The sequence below is a fragment of the Varroa destructor genome, unplaced genomic scaffold, assembly GCF_002443255.2.
Source record: "Varroa destructor unplaced genomic scaffold, Vdes_3.0 BEIS01000004.1, whole genome shotgun sequence".
Lineage (NCBI taxonomy): Eukaryota > Metazoa > Arthropoda > Arachnida > Mesostigmata > Varroidae > Varroa > Varroa destructor.
This window is the reverse complement of record NW_019211457.1, coordinates 1,913,791-1,938,718: the sequence shown is the minus strand read 5'-3', so window position 1 is coordinate 1,938,718 and position 24,928 is coordinate 1,913,791. Positions and strand designations below refer to the sequence as shown.

The window sequence follows — 24,928 nt, the reverse complement described above, 5'->3', positions numbered from 1 at the left end:
CGAAGGGGTCCTAGCAATATATAAGCTTCAATGTATCGTCGTATGACCGGTTGCGTCTTTGGCTCAGTTTTTTTTTGTTCGCCTTTATCAAATGGTCTTCCAGAACGAACTGTCGAATGAAGACGGTCACGTGTCCAGGTGCTGTATCTGATTTACACGCGGCATAACCCTGCGTGTGCGTTCAGTAGCGCCGTCTGATAATACTGACTATTGGCTGGACATATTGAAAGCTAGTAAAGTGTGCACATTTATACTCGAACATTCAACAAAGGCAAATCCAACATTAATATTATGTAATTAAAAACATCAAGTGCCACTTATAGAATAGAGTCTTCGTAGTGGAACCTCGGTCGACGTCTTTCGTATAGCTAGTGATATTGGTAAGTAACCTAGAGCTCTTTGGTTACTGTCTTTGCTTATGAAATTTATCAATTTGCGACTAGAAATTAAGTATCCGAACGTTACATATGTTGGTCCAAGTTTTTTGAAAACCTACAACCAATAGAATCAGTGATGCTGACCCGTCGCTGTTGACCCACTTCGTTCCTCACTAGGAGTCGACAAAGGAGCTCTGCACAGAAATAATTTTCTTTTCACATTCATGACAAACCCTACTTCTTACAAGACGCAACGGTTATGTTCTATTCTGTTTTCGTTGACAGAATCCACTACATGAATAGATCGCAACTTTTAAGTTACTACTTCTGTTTGCAATGCGATGTTTACTTGCGGGTGCTTGGCTCCGAATGGTTTCCGAAGATGAAGCAAGCACCAATTTTTACCTTTCGACTCGTGTATCTCGTTTTCACAGGATTCTATACCGGCGTCAGGTGCCTCGACGGGCGCCAAACCGTAACACTTTCCATTCCAGTAGAAATAGTTGGCAGCGAGCAGAAAGACGCTTTCATCATATCTCCGCCTACTTCACCACCTGACGGTGGCGGCAACCCATGGCAAGCAACATGTCGATTTCATGGGACGCCTGAACTATGCATGCAAATCGCAATGCATTATCAAAAGATAAGTTCTCATGTTCACACTACATCATAATCTATTCGCAGCCGTTCGTCTCCGCAAGGCCCTAGCGAAAAGTTTTTAAGCCAATTGGAAATTAGCGCATTTTTAAAACGTAGGGTTAAAAAAAAGGATCCATCTCTGCGTAGGCGCTTGGTTTCGGAGCTTAACCTATTTTCCCACTGCAAATAAGGCCCTACTTTGCCGTCGCTTAGTAGCCTATCCCATGTCAATTTTCACAAGTTCAGGAAAAGCTGTTGCTTTACTCCAGCCCATTTTGTCTTTGACGATATTGTGATGAGTCGGTACGCTGACGGTACTGTGGGGCAATAGCGGACAAGGAAGGCTGGCGCATATTGGAACACCTTGCTCGCTTGTCTGTTGGCGGTCTTTTTGACCTAAACTAAGTTGAACGTATAGTGAAAAATGAAGTTTTCTCGACCACAGGCTTCTCTCATCCTTCTCGCACTCGAGTGCTGTCGCACGAATAGAAGAAGCGCAATAGAAGCAGATGAACCTCAGAACAGGACTACGTAGTGTCTAGTTTTTCTGCCACGAAACGAACGCAAGCGAACACTTCACCTGAGTAAAGGCAGTCGGAATCAAGGCTTCAGCCATGTGCACAGCTGGATCTGCAGAGAGATTTAACGTAGCGAAGGCACATCCTACAAATTAACATAATCATGTCCCCTTGGAACAAAATTTTAACCTGAAGGGAATGATGGCAGCATGCGTTTCCCCTGCGGCTCCAATAAAGGTGAACAAAGCTGGAGGGTCAAACCGCCTCTTTTCAGAGAGTTCTGCTTCATCTTATCCTGCTCTCTCGCTAAAATAATAACGTATGTATAGCACTTTTATTGTTTACCTTAATCGTGATCGTATATGCGTTATACAGTAACATCACATAACTAGTGTGCTTTTTAAACTAGTGTTAGATGAAGTATTACCTTCTAGAGACTGCAAAGGGCAGGTGTGCAATTTTCGGCGTCTGTTACTATTGCAAATGATGAACGGACTAAATCCTCTAGTATATAAACATGGAGAACTGCCTTTACGAATCAAACCATGTCCTTTATAGAAGTTACATTGAGACAGTTGCTTTTTCTCTTCGTCTACACCAGTTATGTGCGTATAAACGTACTAAAGTTCAGATTCAGATGTTCAGAGTTTTCAAGTTACTTAATTTCTCTTTTCTTTATGAAATCCATCGGATCGAACCTGTTTCTTTGGTACCGTCCAGCTGAGTTTTCCTTCCGTTTTTTCAAAAATTCTCCATAGACTTCCAGGTAAAGGCAATGTGTCATATCTTTCGGTTTGCAAAGCAGACTATCTGGATAATAAACGTTAAAACATTTCTAATCTCGGGACTGAAATTTTTTCACCTTAATTTTCTAAAGAAGGTGCTGACTGTTCGATTGCATAAAGCATATCCTTTTCTCTAGCGTGCCGCACTTCCCTAAAATATCTATCTTCATACTAGGATTCATATATATATATTATTTTCAAAAAATACATCGAATACAGTATAATTTTGAATATATCTTCGACTCTTCACGCGCAAGTTGTTTCGAAACGCATACGCATCTTTCAAGATCTAGGTTGGTATTTAGAAAGAACATTGCCTTCTAATCCTAGTCTCTTATCAACGAACACAATTTTGCACAGCTTTTTTTTTTTTAAAAACCGAAGCTCGTAAGCCCCAAGCCTAGTCAATCCGCATGTACTACGTAAACTTTTCAAACATTCGTCCATCCAGAATCAATTTTACCATTCAAGCTGTTCTGAGACGGAGGTAGACGACGAAAGGAAGCAAAAGGCTGGAGCATTTAGGGGACCTTAATTGAGAATGGCATTGCAGGGTACCGATGAAACAGAAAATTACACTGAGGAAACACCTTTTCCTTTTCCATCATTTGTGCGTCCCGTTTCTTTCTTCAATCTGATCACTAGCAGAAACGCACTGAACGTGCTTTTCAGTGTTACTTGCTGATGCTTGCCGGCCAGCATCATCCCCTACATCGGCATCAGGAACCGCCGACTGCAGTAGCTTGTTTTCGCTAAATTTTTTTCCATTGTATCTTTTTGCCTCTTGCGCGCTTTCCAATCTCGTTCGTACTCTTAATCGCCTCCTAGAAGATTTTTCGATTTTCTTATACGTTGACAAAGGGGGCCGGAAAGGAACACGGTCTTTTCGTTGACGAACAAGGACGAGTTTCCATCGACACATACTCAACACTTTCATCAAATTGAGTAAAACTGATTTTTCGGTTTCCTCTTACGTAAAAAAAAGGTGTTCTCTTGTTTCTTTTCTTTGGCCTCCATCGACCCGCTTTCTCCAATTTTGTCCGTACTAGATACTCACGATTACAGTTTGCCCCAGCGCCATTAATCGGTCTCTTATTTCTTGAACAGCTATCCGAGCAGCCAGGTTGTAAATGAGTGGTGTTTGATATACTCAGCCCGCGTAGCGTTCGGGCTAAATTGGTCAGGAGCACCGAAAGGCAGTTCAAGGCGGAGAGAGCAACGATCCAATGCTGGAGAATAGTAATATAAGTACGAATGTGGAACGTATCATCTGGGATACGCGCCAGTGAAGAAACTAAAGACAAAGGGATCTATGCAACGTTCACTATTGAGATATCAGAGATTAGCGAAGAGATGATGATGATGATGACAGGGTCGGGATAAGTGAAGTTTGTGATACTGACTCACTAGGACTTGAAATTACGAGCGCAGGCAAGCCCGGGGAAGTAGACGTACTGTTTCCCTAATGCCCAGGGCGCAACTGCAACATACTTCTAAACGATTATGTCGTTATGCATCTCAACTAAGCACAATAACAACGGAAGCAAAGGAAATAAGGAAAGTATCCGCTGCAAAGATGCTGTTTTCATTATAAGTGTCTAATGCCACATAACAAATAGATGAAGTATGTAAGAAAATAGTAAACACATTGTAATATTTATTATAGTGAATCTTATCCATCTATCCGAAAATAAAAGCAACGTCAACAATATTGAACAGAATACAGAGAGTCAGGGATTTCTCGTGCCATATGCCTTCTTCGATCGGCTTTCTTACCTGTAAGATCCTTGGTTTTACTATTCAGTAACGTCCTGTTATAGGGGTGCTGTATTATTGTGGATCGTTATATAATTTTGATGGGTCTCAGGCTCGGGTACGGGCTAGGGCCGGGGATAAGCGATCGTCCTGCGCCATTTTGCATTATAATCTGGCCACAGTAGATAATGGGGCTTACATGGCCCATTGGTTTTTGTGTAGGAAACTCTCAAATAGGACGGCCACTTTCAGGTTTCCTGACGGGAGTTTCTTTGCTGATTTTTTTACTATCTAAATCAAAAGCCGTGTTGGTTTTTATCGCCTGCTTCCACTAAGACTTCTCGATGCATCGAACGCGAATATAAAATTAAAATGTAAAGGTCCTACATCGGGGAATCCGTAGAACATATGGGTGTTCGATGTAACCAGCGTAAACAATATGCTTTGTCGCCATATCGTGAGCTGATCAGGCTAAGATGTAGCTGTTAGGCTATACGCCCACTCAACCTAAACATCGACCCGCCCATAAATTTTAAGAAAAACCGCAGAGATTCATAGTAAATACCCGCGTATTTTTGCTGTGTGTACATCGGCACACGCTAATTCTGCTGCAGCTCGCAAAATTGCCCCCGTTTAAGGGACCGAGGCCAGCAACCCCCATGCCTCCTTAACTTAGTCCTTCATTGACGTTCTGGAGAAATACCAAAACAGTATCAGTCACAACAATGACAACAGCAGACGGCGATGATGACGTCTGCATTGCGTTTTATGCAGGCGTTTCCATACGTCCGGTTGGCGGTAGGATCCCTTTAGATCTATTAGTATCACTTTTCGTTGAAGAGTTGGAGGACCAGGGCTACGAAACGAGGAAGAACTCGAGGAAAGAAAGAGTCGCGATTAGCTAACGGGCCGATTGTGTGCATCGATGTGCCAAAAGAAGACCTCGAGGAAGAAGGAACTGGCTGATGAGCAAATTTCCGAGCTTCTGATAACGGGTGAATTAGAGCGAATACATTTCCATCTATGCGCTTGTATTTATGCAGGGATTTCAATTAGGGTGGCATGTATACGAGTTCGTATCTGATTTGTTCACCCTCAATCAAAACCTCAATAGCTTTTATCATTGATCGTATGTCAAGCGCGTTACTGTGCCCGTTCGCATCCCAAGGACTTCATAGTACTCTTTCTATAGTAGTCTTACAATATTGTTTCATTTTCTTATGAACAGACTAGTAGAAGTTGCCTTAGAAACGGTGCTAACCGCATTCAGTCGTCTAATGCAACAAATTAACCTACTGCGAGCGTACAAGTAAGCTAGATACGACGCCTATCGTATGTAATAACAGAGAAGGCCCACAAAATATATGATCTGAAAATTGGACATCACGGTTTATGCTATGAAGTAAATGCATCCTTATGATTGTTTCAAAATTTTCGTCGTGGTTCTCAATGGGCATTGTGCACCGGAAAGAAACCAAGCTTAAAGAGTATGCTCTGACTCGAAAAATCTGTTAATTTACATTTGGGAATCAGTAGTGCTCTTTAGACTTTGCCTATCATTAAATTGTTTTGAACGTAGATTTTTAAGCTTTTTAAAGGTTTTACATTTTAAAGGTCCTGGCATGTAAATACTACTGGTAGCCAATGTTCTGCTCATGTTCTTAAGGATATCGTTCTTAAAATCGCGGTGGAAATATTACAAATCGATGAAATAGTAGAATAGTACAATGGCTACGAAATAATGCGAATAGAATTCAGTAATCATACTTGTAGCGTCAACAGGCTGTATTCTAGATTAGGTTAAGGCTGCACCGTTTCCGGACCCGATTAAATGGTCGTCAAAAAAAAAACATTGAATTATATTTTACCGCCTAAATTTTATATAATAAGTACATATCGATAATGAGTATTTCCATAGCAGTTTTACTCAACGTAGATGTCAGGTTTCAGTCGACAGGCGCAGCGTTAAACAACGATTGGATAGCCTATGTCTGTATATATCGTTTACGCAAACTGATCAGTAGATAATGACAGACATTAAGTACCAGACACGTTTCAGCTGTTCACATTCTAGACAGATAGGACAAAGCAAACAAAAGCATCCGTCGTCATACCAGATACCCTCGCTTGTGTAGACTGCCACGAAAATATCTTTTACAATCTTTTCCATGACGAGAGATAAGGCAGGTTGGGAAGGTAATAAGATAAGTCAGGTGGCTAGCCATTTAACATAACAAGCAGTATACGCGAGTAATTAGTTGAGCGAGATGGAAATGACGTTAAGGCTAGAAGTTTACCGCTTCTATCTTAAGACCATATTAGCGGACGCTTACCCCGTCGTTTTCCCCCACTTAGCAGCATGGTACGTAGGCCGTTACGCGATTGGCGCATGTCTCCTTACGACGATGAGATTAGTCGTTGCTAACATATAGTGTGGTGATTCCACGGATTCGTTGAGTACGACTTAGAGTCTAGCTAAAACTCGTTGCAGTAGGACCAAAAAGTGAAATGCACCGTAAAGTCCTATCGGAGGTCCTGACGAAGCCTACTGTTTGTAACTTGTAGTAGCAGGTCCTCATTGTTGTGCGGATTTATCCGAGTGTCGATGGCGGTCTTAGAGATAGTTCATTTCATGCCAACTAAGGCAAACGTGTAGACGGCACTCGTTGTAAAGCCAAAGTCGGCGAGGACAAATACGAAAGGAAACTGTCCGGTTCTACTGCAGAGACACATCGAATGGTACGACGATGCCTGCAGACGACGTATTCAGTGACGATGTCTCGACGAATATTCAGCCTCGTGAACCAGACGAGAATGAAGTTCACCGCCGATTACTTTCCTCCACCAGAGAGCCATTATGGTCTATTTGTAAGTGTGTTGGTTAATGTTTGTTCAATTGTGGTGTTCCTTTGTGAGTAACTATGCATTATTTGTATAGTATTCGGTTGTCCACAGGTGAACTTTGTTGGGTATGAACTTTGTACATAGCTCATAAAATGAATTTAAGCTAAGGAAATTAGGCCGCAGGCCACGACGCAGCAGATATAGATACGGAAGACAAATTGCTCGTAGGATATTAGCATAAGGAACATAGACAAAAAATAAGCGACGCTGTTTAACAAATAAAAACTAAATTTAAAAAAGCGCATATCATACAATCTATTTTTAAAAATTGTGCGAATACTCTGTGGACATATGGAACGGTTTTGGAGGCATATGGAAGCTTCTGGCTAGATGGAGCCCCTTTTTTTACTCTGTCGCTGCTTTGTGTGTCATCTGACAGCAATTGTATCAGTGGAAGGGCATAGTAGTAACAAAATATGTGCGATGCTTAAAGTTCTTACAGCTGGCCGGCAAACGGGTATTGCCAGACGTGCTTTTTTTAACGCTGAAAAGGACATAGTGGCCCATAAATTCTGCCTTTGACAAAAGGTTGCATGCCGTTGAAAAACCTAACTATTTTAATGCGTACATTGGTCTGCGGCAAAGTGGACCTTCATTATTTCTTGGGAAGGATTTCCCTTAAAGAATGAAATTACTCGAATCTTGAATCATAATGATCGTGTTTGCTGGCTTGTTCATTGTCTTATTGACGCTGTCAGCGCAAGCCCCAGGACAAAATTGCGTGTTAAGAACTTCAAAATTTCGGACTATTTCGGACATGAATGAATACACGAGGGTGCCTTCTCACGCAAACCTAATATATATTATGCTAAAGTAACCTGCGTTTAGGTTTAAACACGCCATTCGCTGTTGTCAACGAACGGATCCGTGTGGACTGCGCTGTTACTAGGTGACCGTCGTCAACAAACGTAATTTAGAATCAATTAATTCGGTTGTCGTAAAGGCATAAATTAATTTAAAGAACAGATGGTCCTTTCTGTCTAAGTTAATTGAATCGTTTCATTACTTCTGTGAACTTACCTACCCGTAGACATACACGTGTGTGCATGCTTGCCATACAAATATACCTTGCCTGTCGGTAATACGTACCTTGTGCAGCTCATTAGATCCTGACAAATGTCGTCATAGAGTCCTTATTGATATTGTTTCATCACGGGTTTTCTTTAGCCTTTTTTCCTTGCATGAAGAGAAAGAGCTTTCTGAGTTGATTGACTGGCGTTTCAGACAGGCCCCCTTCAGCCGACGCTTTCAAAACCTCTCTAACCCTGCCCAATTTGAATTCATGCGTTCGCCAGCCTTTCTTGTTGTACAGCTCATATAGGAACTTCCGTCGGACCAGTTAACTAACCAGCTAGTTTGTGCCTGAACTTAATGGTCCTAGCGAAAAGTGCTTATCTGCGAAAAACTTCACAAACGTGCAAGATAGTGCACACTTCTCTGAAACTTTGGAATAACGAAAAAAATTGTTGAAACTGTTGACTTCTAGAAACACCCATCAGCTAAAGCGGGCAATCGCAAGTCACTACACCACGACTTCGATTGGGATATTTTGTCTAACTTACATGAACAAACTTCTGATGTTCTACTGATATGTGTAAAGTCCTTTGAGTGGTTCCGTTACGTTGTTCAATGAAGCAGAAGTGTCAACAGCTATAACGAGCCTTCCTGTAGCCGGCAGTGTGTCGCAACTCTTACACCCCCGCATAATTATGAACGATCCGCCAGGCCTTTTCAATCTCTTTTGTTGGAAAAAGCAACACTTACACTGATTAAGCACATATGAGCCTTCACATGCCTGTTGCGACACATGATACTTCAGAGCGGCGGCTTCAACGAATTGCTTTTTTCACCCTGTTTTATGCCTTTGTGCTCTGATGCAGTAGAAGTAAGGTGCCAATAACGGTAGTGATACAATAGCCGTGGAATCAATCCCAGTGACCGATAGAATGTCTACTTGTAGCAGATAACAACGCATTGAGGCAAGCCAGTAAAGCTAATGTGTTTCAACGCCGGTTCCCAGTGTCCGCAACTTTGCTGAGGAAAAGGGCAGCCGCAATGGTGGTGGACAATCCGCTGGGTCCGCAAACTGGTCAAAAGCATGGGTCATTCGACGTTGTGGTACGAGCTAAATTAGTTAAACTTTCAACATCATTTACAAAGTGCTTACAACATGTCATTCAGACAAGGAATTAGTGATACGCATTATATTGATGATAATAAATAGCTAAAAGTACTTCATACCGTCGATAATGCTATTCGAAAATTGGAATAGATCGTTATATTTTGAGTTTTCCTACATTCACACACATAATACATCTTATGGGTAGAGTATATTCTCTCAATGGCTTAGAGGGCTTGGGCTGTCCGCAGTTCACTATGTCCCGCCGCGTACAACAGCCATTAGGCTAACTTGTTTGTTTCCCGTTCAGTTGATCAAACGGTGACTAACCTAAATGATCGTGAGCTTTGTTTTTCTCTAGTCTAAAGCCTCGTTGCATTATGTTACCGTTATTTAGCCCCGCTCCGCCCCCCCCACACCTCTCCTTCTTTCTCTCATTGTTACAACTTGCCTAAGTATGAAATAAGTAAAAGGGTGCCAATGGACATGAATTACTGGCTATTCATGTTAGATATTCGAAAATAATTCTCCTAACACAATAGAAAGCTCCGCATTTCTTATTATTTTTTAAGCAGTCGAAACTAAAGCCCAGTTCATGTTCATAAATACTATCCCTTTAGGGTCGCCGCAAAAACCGGCGATATCGCTCTCCTTTCCCAATGGACAAACCTTATATGGGGTACATGTGCTACAAAACTCAGGCCAAGAACCGTCATACGGTTGCAGAAGGGTTAGCAGGTGGATTCATGGGCACCTTTCCATTAGCGGAATATTCCATTACTGTTTGTTAAGGACTGGTCTGATCGCGTTGGCTATGTTGGCGGTGCCAGCAGTGGATGGATTCCGTTCTGAAGTGACGTGGCGGTGGCATTGACGAAGTTCGTTAGAGTCATTCGGTTGACGTGTAGGAAGGCTGATCCCATTACGTCTGATGTCGAGGGGCACAGATAGATTTCACTTCCTGAGTCAGATAAACAACGCATCTGCACCTGAGTAATTTATAAACGGGGAAGGATTTCCGTATGTACGCATACGCTTGACGGACGTAAAAAAGATGCAAAGTTCATCGCCCGTATTCACGCTGCTTTTCGAAATACGTTAGCACGATGCCTCCGATAATAGCGCTCGTGTGTTGCAAACATGGGTTTAGTAGCTTCTGGAATAGGTTACAATCGGTCGTTGATCAATTAAAGAAAAAGACCGTATTATTCCATGATTGAAGTGAAGGTTAGTAGCGAGATGATATTCGAAGTTGTCACACGAGTCATTGTAGTTCTTGCGTAGAAAGTTTGTCTGCATGTTATATAGCTGGGCTGTGTGGAGTCAAAATACGAGTCATCTAGAGGCGGCTATCCGGTCACTCGAGGTCACATTGTATAGTTCATGTGTGATGACAAAATATGATTTTATGAACCGATATTTTTATTAACTGGAAACGTACTCATTTTCCTAATGAGACGAACATTTTCCGTTATTTATATTTACATCTTTCGCCACTGTGCTATTCTACTCCCTATATATATATATATATATATATATATGGGGTAAAGCAATGAAGCAAACGGACGAATTGAGTAAATGAATAAGGGTTTTACCATCGGGTGTTCTAGATTCTCAAGCAGCGAAAAGAGGCGAAAATGAACCTAGTATGTGTGTGCTGTTTACCTGTAACGCATGTACAAGCAGATGGTCGAGGAAACAAGCAGGTTCGTGGAAAGAACAATAGTTAATTTTTTTCGTTACCTCAAACGTGATTGACAACGATCTATACAACGTCGTCTAGACGACTATTTGAAGGAATGGGTAGAAAGCCGAGACTTAGCTAATTAAAGTTCTTGCGGCTACTGCTGATAAGAAAGTACGTGATGATGAACGAGGATGCACGCCAATACGACGAAAAGAGGAACAGTACCAAAACGGTGTCCTAGTTATTGGTTACTGGCTTTATTAGGGGGAAAAAAAGCATTTCGCATGACACGCTTTGTCTTGATCACCCCAACGGCCTGAACGGTACTGGCAGGCGCACGGTAGCCTGCGTGCCTCCTGCTACTAGTCGATGCAATTTGGACGCTGCAGGGCCTAGTCGTTCTGCTACCTATGCAAATCTAATTTGGGCCAAAGGCTGTTCTGAATAGACGTTCTATAAGTATTTAACGAAGCTCTTGGGACACCCAATTGAATCGAGCAATATTCTTCGATGCTTATAATAGAACGAACTAAATTCTCCATTACGACTGTCTCTGGCACATTCTGCAAAGCATGACAGCTGTCACATAGATTCAAAATCTGCTTCTTTTTTTTTTTGATTTATACTGCGACAACTATGATAGAATTCCTAAGCAGCAGTATGTTTGAATGGAACTATTTTACTGCAAGATTTTGGAAAAACTTTAAAGGGCTAACGTTTAAGGCTACTAGTGAAGGTAAGGCGTAGTTAGAGTCGATGTTTTATGGGTCCTGTAGGAGAAATTGTATAGCGTAGTACTAACGCACTCCATAGCCAAACCAAACCTCTGTCTAGTGATGCTTTGACCGTTGAAGGTGTTTTTTGCGAAGTTACCGCAATAACTTCTAAGAGCCTGAACTGGTTCTGTGATCTCGAATGGATCCCTCCTTCTAAGCGAATGCTATATAAGGTCTATTAAACTGGAGATCCTTTCCCGAACCTTTGGCGAGACCGCTCGTTCATTTAAAAGCTAAATTTAAATTAGCCTACGACCGGTATTTCCCCTATAAACAATTTGTGCGGTTGGTGTAATATAGACATGTCAAAAATTCTTTGATATAGAGTATAAGCAAATCATGTGTATCTCTTGGTTAAAACGTCCTTTCTGCATTTTTTACTACGCATCAGTAGATCTAAATATTTACGAATCTAGCAACTAGTGATGCTATTCATATATACATATATATATATATGTAGACCTATTTTTGCCGCTGCGCTCTAATGAAGGTCATATAAGAATCTGAGTCTAGTGAAGACTCAAGTTCTTATGTAAGTTTTTACTGAATCCTGACAAAAGTGTTTACTTTAAGCTAAAATACAATAAGATACAGGTTTTATGTAGAGGAGATCGGGATGCTTACAGGCACGTCTAGAGGTAAGAACGCAAGAACTCAAGGCTTATCTTCTACATCGGCCAAGTGCAGGTGTATTCTGTTCCTTCACTGTACGATATATATTCCTAGTCAGACAGTGTTGCTCGTTCATACTGTATACCGCTACGTTAAAAAGAAACCTGTCAGACTATCGGCTGAAGTGTTTACAAAAATTACTATATTATTCCAGCAGGTACCTTTTTCGTGAAAATTATTCGGCCTTTATCAGGTCCTACCTGTTTGTATATCACAAAAGCAAGTAAAATCTACAAACCAATATTGTATACGATTTTGTATGATTTCGTTTTGAACAATGTTGTGTTTCATGCTTCATGTGTTTCACATAGGAAATACATTCAAAGAAACACAACGAAAAGCACGTGGACACGTACTATTCCGATACAGGATATTTTTACCTGCTCAAGGTCTCGAATTTGTCACTTTTCCTCAATGTCTTCTTGTAGAAAAGTATTGACTGCCACGTTTATACCACGAAAATCGGGAATGTGTGAAGACGTGAACTTCTTTGTATTGTGAGTTGAAGTGTACGTTGCGTACTTCTCTCTGACCAAGGAACTTTGCACCCTATCCTGTAAGTTTGCGTATCCAAAGTTGAGACCAAAGCTCAATAAAGATGTATCTTGGCTCTCTGCGCTTGTGGAATTTCCGAGGAAACGCTTATAACAAAAGTAGCATTCGAACAAATACTGTGAAGTACTTAAGCATACCACGGTGCCTTATCAAGGCTTGGGAAGATCGAGACTGCGGGTCTGCTTGGAGCGCTCTCCGAGTCCCGTCCTCCTGCAAAAACGAATATCAGTTGAACTGACTCACCAACGTGCCCTACGCAAAGCGTATGCCCGGGAAGGTTACCATTCAGGAGGCAGCACAACTGAATGATCTTAGGTAACAGACACTTTGGTCCATTAAAACGTGATTTTATAATGGTTGAGAGATACCATCTTCGTTGTGTATTCGTTGTATACTTCAAAGGTATACTTGTGCTCTTTACGATCAGAATAAACACAAATCAGTTTCCATTCATTCATTCATTTTTGCGAAATTTTAAGGGGGCAAAAAATCAAATAATGACTGCGACTAGCCGGTATCTGCGAGTGCATGCCCCAATCAAATTTCGTGGCCGATGAGCATTATACGTAGGTCCGTAAAGATAGATCCAGTAGATGAAATCCGTGTTTCGTAAATGAGACACCGACTGTTACACGACACAATCATCAATACTTCAAAGCAGAAAAACGTACAGTTATGAGGGTATTATGCACCTGCTGTGGCTTTATTACCTAGCCGATCCTCTAACGAAGTGAATTGGGTCGTAGTGGAAGTGGGTAGAAAGGGTCATTGGTCAGTTGTGGTCAACCGTTCATCATGGACACTGAAGCTGCCATTTTCCTCCGTAAGGGTTATCATTACTTGGGTCGGGGTAGCGACCTCCGGAGCTGAATAGTCGAATAATCAAAATGAGCCTCCTCCTGAGACCATATCCTTCCCTTGCTTTAGATTACCAGTCTAGCTAGAGGATCTCCTTCTGACAAGACATAACCAAAAGCCCTTTTCAAGTTTAGCATAAGACATTTTTGTTTAATCACCGTCGACATCAACTACTCGAGCGAGGCGTAAGCCTGAACTCAACCGAGAAATATATATATGGTAGAACTGTTATTTTTCTATGAACGGGGCAACATCTAACAGCACTGTCAGCCACGACAAAAGAACCAGCAATATTGAAGACAAGAAAAAATACCAGTCTGTGGGGGTGGCTGAACGCATGATAGCCGACGCGCGCGACGATGAAGGTAAAAAGAAACGAAAAGATAACCATTCTTTTGTTGTGCCAGCAGATCGCTACCGTTCCTATATTAGGTTTTGTGCAAGCAGAAAAGAAAGGGCAGTAAACGATTAAGCATCCCCTGAAAGGGTGTAAGCGTCATCAGATAGAAGAAATACTCGTTCGACTCGTTGGTCGCGCAACAGGTGGAACTATTTTGCTGTGGACAATCGATCCAAATTAGCAGATTGGGCCATCTCGTTATGGAGCAATAGCTCGATAAGAGTTATCATAGATAACGGTTCAGAGAGTATCATAGGAATTAGTTATAGTTGTAGCTTTAGATAATTGAGTCGATGTGATACTGCAAGCAAGCTAAGGCCATTGATCTTTCGACGTATGATGCTAATTCAAATGGTAGTAACAGTGTGTCTACATGGTATAACTAGCTGTTCGCGTAAGGAACGGGCTTATAGGATGTGGTCGTAGGATAGGTCGTTCGGAGCACTTCGGGTAAAACCTTCCCTCGAATAGCTTATTGCGTCTATATTGAAGTATCTAAAAAAATATATATAGTAGCCCTTACTATAGCATATATGCACTCATGCTATACAAGGATGGATATGCGAATGGATATATGCGGATGTTCCCGTTATGGTGGCACACCAATCGATGACGCCGTCGATATTTGCGTTTTTTCAAGAATCATTTCCGTGGACATAGCTGTCGTCGCCGTTTATGCACAATGTAAACATATAGCCAGTATTAAAGTAATGACACGGGTCATGTCATACAGGCTTTTTTTTTTTAGTGAAATGCGAAACAGTGATTATTGCTTCCGCTCTCTTCGAAGTGAAGTTCTTTGGTGACGAGGCTGGAGCTTGGCCGGCCTGTATGAGATGCACGTGCCCCTCTAGCAATCCTAGCAATTGCTGGCGCTTTATTGTGGTAAACCTCACAGCAGCAGTAACAGCGAACAGATGTCTCCCCCGTTCCCTGCCTCAGTTGCAATTGTTGTACTAACAGGCTTTGCGTCTTAGCGCTATGTTGCCGTGGAGCATCGGCATGCTCTACTGTGAAAGGCGAAGGGAATGGCGTCTCATTGTCGGATAAGGATAGCTTGCAGCTTCATCGTTATTCGTGGTCCTCGTCGCTTCGGTTTGTAAACGCGTTTCAAAGGCGCATTCTACGTCAATTTCGTAACTATGATTTACTGCTGCGAACTGTTGCAGATCGATAGCCGGGTTCAAATACGAGAATGGGAAGGGCCGATGTTGGCTGATTTGGTTAGGATGGAAATAACAACTTCCTACCAATACGTTATATGTCAGAACAGTCTTGTGTTTGAGAAGCCATAACCGTTAAGCCCGTTTTCGACTTGTGACCAATTTATACTGAATCAATTGTTTGTAGCGAGAGAACCCTTCGCTTATAAGCACGTTGACGATACGCGACACCAAAACTTTCCTAGTTAGTCTAATGCAATTTTCATTCCCTTTGACCAAATACACTTTTACTTGCCACCGTATAAAGGCCCGACGAAGACCTCAAATTTGAATGGAGACAAATCCTCATTTTCGAGCAGAAGCAGACCTTCATAGTAAGTTGGCCTAGTTGTGTTACATATGATACATATATATTATTACAGCGGCAGTTAAACGTATTACATTCAGATTATCTAAAATTCTGTTACAACCACGGCATTGATTTTTTAGTAAAACTGCTGATGCCAGTGAACGTTGTTATGGGCGCAACCTAACTCGACGGCTGACTTACAAGCGTATAATGTCTGTGCATTATCCAGCGATAACAAAATCAACATTTGCCACGTAATAGCTTCTCCATGGCTTGTACACGCCTGCACAATGTCGTCCAGTTGAGCGTAAAAGGCCACCTATAGCAAAACTTGCCGACGAAGCAAAGGCGCTTGCGCGAAGTCAATCTAAACAATGCGACTATAGGAAGGGAACAAAGTAGAAAATAGCTAGAAGGGGTCGGTCGTGCCACCAAAAGCGTTTGTCAAGCAGATTGAATGCATAAGAAAGCTTTATGGCATTGACCGAAAGCGTCTGCCGCTGTAAAGCCAGAACTGAATAAAAAAATGAGATTAAAAAATGAGCGTGCTTCATGGACGTTCGAATCGGGTGAGCTATAGCTAATGCTTCGCTGTCGTTTTGTGTAAATTGCTTTCTAGCGCTGCCTGTGGTACCTTGGAGTTAGTCCAGGCCAAAGAAATCTGTCAGCGGGCCTTAGTGTTGGGATGTCCGCTATCGGGGATGGATCAAGCTGCCCATTGATATTTATTATATTTACTCATTGATATATAAATGTTTTTGGAGAAACTTTCCGAGCTATACCCGCTAACAAATTCATTGTGCGTATTGTTATAGGACGATGTACTTCGTCAACTATTTTAAACAGCTTTAATTAACAACAATGGTTCTGGGAGATATCGAGGTATCGTTGGTTGGATCAGTATCCGAAAGCAATAAACGCATTTGTCAATACTTACTTAGGTAAGCTTGTAACTTACTAGATCAGAGGAGAAAAAGATACAATGTTCAGCTCTGAGCAAATTGAACTGAATTGCGTACGAAAAAAATCAGCTGCCCCGATAAAAGGCTACATTGACGATAGGTGATTTGCCGAAGTGGGTAGCTTCGTGGAACTCTCTGTTATGTTCAAGGAACGCCTCGTCCAGTACAGATATGTACAACAATGTTGCACCTGCGCCAGCTATTTAGAACCGCTGGAGCGGACTTTCCGCTTGTCTTTAGCTCAAAGTAACTATAATTATATGAGTTTAACATTACATAGTGTTAAATAAACTGCTAATTATTATTAGAATATACAGTTCTAAAATAATTATCATGTACTTAAGTTACTAGTATGAGTCTGGCTACCCTATGAGAACTTCGAGACTCGAGTTCAGGTGTGCAGCATGTTAAGCTTTACGCCCATCGATCAGGTGCATTTGTCAGGCGTCGTTATAGACAAAACAAAAACGCCCACGGATCGATAGCTTTGCTAATCATTTACATGTGAGGAAAGGTTACCTTTAGTGTGGCAAAATAATAACGTTTCGTAAGGTAAGCTTACCAATCTACGCGCCGTTTAAGTGACAAGCAATTGAAACTTGTGCTATTGACCAGAACGCGGTAATGAAAGATTTTAGCTTGCAAGCATCACAGAGAGCCGACCTATGCAACCGGCTCCAATAACTGGTTTCTTAATTACCCTGTTGATATAAACTGGAAGAAGGAGACTACCTGAAGTCGAATACCTACTGAGGAGACGCTTGTATTGTGTGTCTATATGATTGAAGGCGTTAATGAAACTAAAGTAACTTAAACCTCCTTTCTTTGTTTAATCGAAGTATATAATATTCTCACGCTGCTATTTTAATTTTGAACCATATCACCAAATAATAATAAATTATTAATAATGGTTATAATGATGACGAACTCCATCGAGAGGAGATCGTTTATCGTCAAACTGTTGTCAAAACCTGACCACCTGACCATCGTCTATAGATATTTGTGAGTCCTCCAAGTTACTTAATTGTGGACACAATTCCATTCAGAGCCCCATTGTTCACAAAAAAAAAAAAAAAAAAAAGTGAAAAAAACTACTTTACCCTCCGTACTTTTTCTATAAACGGACCAGGTCGGTCGGTCGGCGCGTCCTAATCAAATTTTGTTAGAGCGTGGTTTCAGCGATTAGCGTGCAGTCGAAGATATTCAAGCACTTGCTACGCGTGTTCTTGCTGAGAACGACTGTATCATTAACGCTACCATCCTGTGCATATCCCCACTTCCCACGTTTTCCCGAAGTTCTTATCAAGCTGATGATAAGCATGAATCAGGCACTGCCTCAATGCAAAAAGCAGCAGGAAATGAGGAAAGGCGAGCGTGAAATAGCACTAAATACCAGCATCTCTCTATTCTATAAGAGAACGCGTACAAGCGGATGGCGTTACACAGTGGCGACGGAATAAATACGCTGAAGTTGTGACGTAGGTAGGCCTGGAACAGCTGTAACAAAAAATAATCGATTACGACGATCCCTTCAGTACTGACGACAATGCGCTTGAGTACATATTTTTTCGTATTATTATTGATATTGTTTTTGCGGGTTTTGCAAAACAAGCCTTCCTGGCCACAAATGCTGACAAATCGTAATCAACGAAACTAACTTAAATATGATATACGTATGTACGGTCTACAATCGACCTATTGATACGGTATAACATACTATCGAAACCCTGTATAGCTTCCTTATGTTTTATCCGTGTATAAGCTAGCAGGAACTCGGCATACAAAATTTACATACAACTTGTACATTACGGTGGCTAGACGAAGCCGCGTGGCTAAATCTATTTTCTTAATTTTTCTGATTTCTCCTATTTCATCGAAACTGTCTTCCTTCCATACAGCATGGTGAACACGGAAAGGGACAATCCGTATACTGCAACCAGTCCTCCGGACGGTTGGTTTCCACTAGCCGGACCCGCTTCGATAGCGCAAACCCCGCTGCTTTTATATCTTTGATTCCATCGACCTCTATCTTCCTGCAAGACTCCGCCAAAGCCGCAGCTTTACTTGGCGTTCCATTCATTTTAGAACATCTGACAGATGTATTCGATTTCACTAAATGCATCCAAAATACCAACTAGCTCGCGCGAGTTTACCGACTGATAAACGATGATACCAAGCTAAGCCTACCTTTGGCTCAATCTTGTTCTCATTCAGCTGTGACTTTCGTTTTTGCTTCACGCAACAGCCCGATTTGGCCGAGTAATCTGTTTCGCGGGCCCGTATCGTCTCGCTTATGTTTCGCCTTGTCACCTATGATATCTTCCAAGGTTCAAAAGCTAAACAAATTTATGATGGACAAAAGTCGCACGGAATAGGCGTTGTCAACATTTTGGTTGTATTACATTGAAGTCATTAAAACACGGACGCGGGTATGCATGGATAGGGCACGAGGACATGGGTCGGCTGAAACGGCTAATGCACAAAGTTAGGGCGGAGCTGGAAAGACCTCGTAGAAACGTGATTCTACGGGTCCTTTCAAGAGCCCTAAAAGCTTGTAATGCTTCGTGGAACTTTTCAGTGACTGGATGTCTGTTCCCGTCCCTCAGTGAGTTCCCACACCCATCACTGCTGTCAGACCCAAGTGTTGACAGACACCGCGAAGACTCACTGTACTTATGCGTGGCTTCCTAACTAGAAGCCAATAAAACCTATTTTTTTTTCCAGTTTTCCCTCTAGTTCGTGAGATAGGGGAACAGTCACGCCAGTGGAGAGGAGGTAAGTAGTCTTTTTTCAACTGGCGGAACTGTTTTGATCTGAGACCTTTTAACGTGCATGGGGAGCGCAGCCGAAAAACGCATAAATTTCCATAAATTTATTACAGCATGTGCTATAACAAAAAAGAGACTGAATTGGGATTATACTTGTTCTTGAGCAAGCATCCAAACGTAAGAGGAAAACGACAGCGGAGATAGGCAAATGTCGAACAAATGCGGCAGCATATAAAAGATAGAACTTAGCGTGACTACAAAAGAAAAATACCTTAAAGATGATCAAGCTTTTCCAAGGAGATGTATAGAACTTTGATCATATTAGACAATGTAACGGTCGCAGAAAAAAGCGACCCAATACAAACGCTTTGAACACGCGCCTTTGTTTTTACGTGACGCACTATTCCAAAAGATATTAGCAAAGAGACTCGTGCAATGCAGGCATATACCTTTTCGTTGCCAATAATTGGGTCAAATGAGAAGTAGGTAGAAAATATCCCATGATGGATAGCTCCCACTGTTGAAATTCTCCATACTGGGGAAAAGCAAGCCTTAACCTGTCTAGAAATTCAATTAGCTTGTAATGGCTGGATCTCTGTGCATATATAATGCTTACTGCTAGGCCATATATGGATGTTGAAGGTTTGACAATCTTTGTGATAATGGTTAATAATTATAAAGCATTATTTAAACAAACAGTGAAATGCTTCAGAAATTGCTGTCGGTGACTGACTGGCACCATATCCAGTAGCTTAATTATGGTTTTAAATTTAAGGTTTTTTTTTTTAAATTTAAGGACTTTCATGAGATTTGGCACAGTAATCCGATTAGAAATTGATCCGATCGAGCCCGGAGCGTCCACCTCATCATAATATAACCGACTCCATTTTTGATTACGACCCGAATCTGCGGCACTTTCAAAATAGACATACACTTGGAGTATTTGCAAGGGAAAATGTCTTTTCTAGTTTCGATAAAAAAAACATGGCCCATTTTTTCGTTCTATATTTCTCATCTATCTCCAAAAAGAGTTCTGCCAGCAAAGTGTCTCGGTTTGATTCCAATTTTATCTGCCCCATTTTGCCGGAAGGGAGCCAAACTCATAATAGTTACCCGCATCACAAAGTTTTTTTCGCAGTTAACCTTTACACATTAGCAGGCGTCGCTCCGTCTCCTCAGGTTTTCTCTAATAACAGACATAAACAGACGGCCGCATACACAACGCAATCTGTACCTATTTGTGTTCGATTTACGATAGTTTCCTCATTCACACCCATGCCCTTTTCTCAGCCTCTGTGCAGTGTACAATTTTTTGTTTTCTTCTATGAATTCCCGAATACAACTACGTTCGAGGGTCCGTTCGATTGAAAGTAGCCCATTAATCGCATAGAAAACTAATAAACAACAACTATATAATATATAGATCTTCTGCAAGCAATTTTTTATATATGTACAAGAGATAAATGTAACGTAGTTTCACATTACTTGATCAAGACTATTATATAGAACTTTTTTTATGATTCTATAATTGCACGTGGCAAAAAACGCATATCAACGGACAGTGTTGATCCTTCTGCGCGACGAAATCGCAGAAGGGCAACCTTTGCGCGCCCCAATTTGTGCCACTGCCAACGAAAAGGGCGGGTCCAAAACTTGAAATCTGGGACGTTCTCCAACGACGTTCTGACGTTGCTGCAACGATTCTCATTCGCTCGTTGCCAAAATACGGAGCGGAATATTTTTACTGCAGCATTTTTGATAATGATCATCATCTTCATTTGCTTCGTCGCCGCCTAAGACCCTTTGAGGTTCACTAGTCGTTTTCGTGGATGGAGGCTTGGCCAGTTTCCAAGCACGACATGAGAAGGCCGCTTTGTCGCGTCGGGCTGCTCGGCCTAGGCACGAAGCTGCTTTTCAGCCAGTCGCTATCTTGACGCTTAAGATAAATGTCTCAGTCGTTTTTTGGACAGCCTGTCGGTAGGACTGAGCCGTATCTTGGCGGGATTATGCTTCAAGTTTGACAGGATCGGAAAAGTGGATTGATTTAGGATTTGACCTTGACTATGGCCATCTAGGGCGACCGAGAGCTCGGTTCAGGAGCTGGTCTTGGTTTTTGTGAGCTCATACAATATTATCGCAAAATATCATCAGAGCCGAAATAGCGGACGCAGTTTTTCCGATCGCTAGCCTTTGGGTAACGGAGTATAGAAAGCGCTCATCAACGAGATGGTTACGTTTCCATGTAAACGAGGTAAAGGTACTATTGTAAATAGCGTGAAGACATGCGCCATTTATACTGTGAAGAAAACAAGAGGCAGAGTGAAATTTTCATTGGGGATAACGTACAGATTGGCCGCAATTTTCGACGTTAGGCGTCCTCTGTACATAATGAATATTGTTATAGTAGTAAAATGCGTCAACCAGTGAAATTGGTGACATATGACAATACAGACAGTCAATTTCCATAGATATTGCTTTATCTATGGCAACACTTTCGGCTAAAATGAAGTAGGAAAGAAGTTCTCTTCAGTCAATTAGATCGATTGATTTGTTCAGGGTGAGAAAAGGCAAAAAAAAACTATCTCATGCGACGATGTTGATAGAACGTTAATCTACTGAGCTTTTTTTGAATCTGGCATGAGTCGAGGGTGGAGAAAGTGCGTGTGTTCATTCATAGGCAAGAAAATGCCATTAAATACGTGAGAGTATTTTTTCCTAAAAACCTACAATCTTTTCCTCGTGTCCAAAAGCCCTAAAAACGCTAATGTCCACGCTAAACATGGACAATAATTGAGCCTTTTCTTTGGACTTATGATATGCGTAACGCTATATAATGTGGGAGATTTCGAAAATACAATCCGCTGCATTTGGCATGTAGTAAATCCTGGCTGACGCCAGATGGACCTCTCCATCTTCTTAAAGGGTTTCCAGACTGGCTAGTTCGAACTTCTCGCAGCTTAGTTCAGCTAAGCTTAATCGAGGAAAGAAGACCCCGTAAAGCAAGGGTGCAAGCTCATCTCTTGGACTTCATTTGAAATGTTGTAACTCGCGTCATTCCATGAAGCGACGCAATAAAACAATATATCACTGCTGATCTTCATACAGCACGTTGTTCGCTAGGTACTTCGTTACCGAGTCAGACAGGCATGCATTGCATTAATCTACCAGCGTGAGTATGCGCGATTCGACATGTCCTTCATGTTGGACGCCTTCAGATATGTATTTTATGATATGGATAACAATGAGTAGGTGGTACCTATCAACTTAAAGCGGCCCACTAACTACTCGAGAGACTTGGAAAAATTAGACCGCCTGTATAACCTTGATATTCAACAGATATTGCTTATTAACACTAGAGCTGAAATAATCTGTCGTGTCCGTTCGTACGTACCAAAATTCACAACGTCAGTACTATACTTTTAAAAGCTGTACAATTCTATCCACCGAAAAAAATACCTAGTATACTTTATGTTGGGTTACTTTCTTTTATGTTGTTAATATTCTTAGCGAAATTAAGGTGTTAGCCTGCCTCACTCTCGTATTCACCACTATTTTCCTGCCATTGGTTACAGTTAAATAAACATGGCCCATTTTGTCGAGGCTGCCGCAAGACGAGCTTCTACAGCCCGATGACCCGTTAGAACCTTTTTCAGGTCTGTGTTGGCGCAATATCCCCTTGCTTCGTGCTGCCTTTCCATGCGTTTTTTCAGTGAGACCTTCGTTACACTCAAGCCACCTGCTAGACGAGCCCATACAAGTCCGCTGGTTCGTTGATTAGGCCATGTCCATTCCCCAATTATAATTGAAGCGCTCAGCCTCTCGACAACGGCAGTGGACAGCCTATGCGAAAGAAAAGGGAAAACGTCGTTTGATTATCGGTGCCACACAGCGTAGTGATGTAGCAGCGTTCAATCGGCGACGGCTTTCGGTGCCAGAATAACGTGACCCTGCATTCCTGGGTTCGGACATGGGACACAAGTTAAATGATGTGAAACTACCTGTATTGTTCCCTACTTTGTCACGTTGACAGTCGATGTTATCTTTGTGGTCGTCATTTGATGGTCGTATGTTCGTGTGAAGTCGTTTGCAGATTTTTCTGCCAGAAGTAACTTTTGCTCCAAAGAAAAAACTTTAAAGCGGTAGGAAAATCGCTTTGAGTGGATCACCAGCGAGTCCGTTCCGGTCAGCGCCCATAAACTAGAAACAATCAAGCTGGTCAATGACGCGTACGAGATATATGCTGTACATCAGTGGATTAAGTAACAACGAAACAATGAAGGTTATAAACTCTGTCTGCTCTACAAACATAATTTGGAGAAGAGACTAAACTGCTCTAGTTTCTGTAGTGGGCGTTTTGTACAATGCCCCCACTGTTGTTTGCCATCGTTGCAAGGAGGCCTTTTCTAGTACCGAAACAGGATTTTAAGTCAGATATGTGTGTGCTGCGAGATAGCAAATAAAGAAGAATAGAGATTCAATGTTGTGGCTAATGAAAAACATCTACGTTGAAACTTGTTTAGCAGTCATAATTAGGGTACGTGCCTAGTAAAAGAAAATGTCTATAACGCAAATTTGAAGTTGAGGATTAAACAGTTACAGAAGGAAATATTTTTGAAGAACATTTCCTAAAGACGTTTTCGAGCGTAGCACTCTCCTGTTAAGCTTTGCCTAGGGGAAGCAGTGTAATGTCACAAGGTACAGGCTGTATCTGACTAGCGAGGATATTCGAAAGATGAAGCAGTGAATTCAGGCTCAACTATAATGGCCCCGCCTCTTGTTCTAACGAAGAAGATCGTCAAAAGACAGGTCCATTGCAATGTTCTCTAAGTTCAGGAGGCACTTACGAACAACTTTAGAAATAAAGTTGTTCTTCTAGGGTAACAGCATATGGGTTAAGTGGGTATCCGACACCTACAAAAAGCCTGCAATAGCCTGTAAAGGCAATGTCATCTTCATCTGTGGTATCAATTATATGAACTCAATTAACAATGTTTTATGACGATGCCGGTTCGGACCAAAGGTCAACTTCACGAAGCCTAGACTAGTGACGAACTCAAGCGATAAAGGCGCAAATTAGTGAATGCCGCAAGTGAAACACAGACAAACCCGACGATACCCAATTAACCCAATTAACCAAATATCTTTAGTTAATTTCATAGTTCATGCTGCTTTTTCAGACTGGGCAAGACGTTCTGATATTGCTCATAGCGCACTCTACCGGTACTCTCCTTCACTTAGGATGATATACTGAAATCGAATGCCAATGTTAGCTGCAGACGGGGTGACTTAAAAGATCCATGCATGAAATCTGCCGAGGAGCAACCTTTAGCATCTCCTTGGTAGCAACATAAAAATTTAGCTGGATGTATTATCACAGGACAAAGGAAAGGCTGTCCTATTTTCGGGAAAGCACATGAAACCTACAACGTTTTTCTAAAATTTTTTCTAAGAAAATTTTTCCAAAAAAAATATAGGCAAAGGACGCTGAAGCGGAAAGGATCCTATACGCTCCGTGCTGATTTAAGCGAATGGAAGCAACTAGCGCGACGAACTGGTGCATGCGCCGTGCTGCATCGATCAACTTAATAGGCGAAACGAACCTAACGTTTGAAATGGACCTAGATGTATATGTCTAGGTTCG

General features: G+C 41.7%; 1 protein-coding gene across 15 annotated transcripts in view; it reads left to right on the top strand.

Moving 5' to 3' along the window:
• Window positions 1-24,928, top strand: part of AhcyL1 (Adenosylhomocysteinase like 1) — a 173,461-nt gene that overhangs the window by 126,905 nt on the left and 21,628 nt on the right. Inside the window, exon 2 of one of the 15 annotated variants that reach the window (XM_086986739.1) lies at window positions 19,244-19,294. The exons of 13 other annotated variants lie outside the window; for them this stretch is intronic. In XM_086986739.1, the coding sequence (XP_086842865.1) occupies window positions 19,244-19,294 (51 nt within the window). Of the gene's footprint in view, window positions 1-6,443; window positions 6,943-19,243; window positions 19,295-24,928 lie in introns of those variants that run through there. One more of the 15 variants, XM_022803700.2, reaches the window with a different exon arrangement.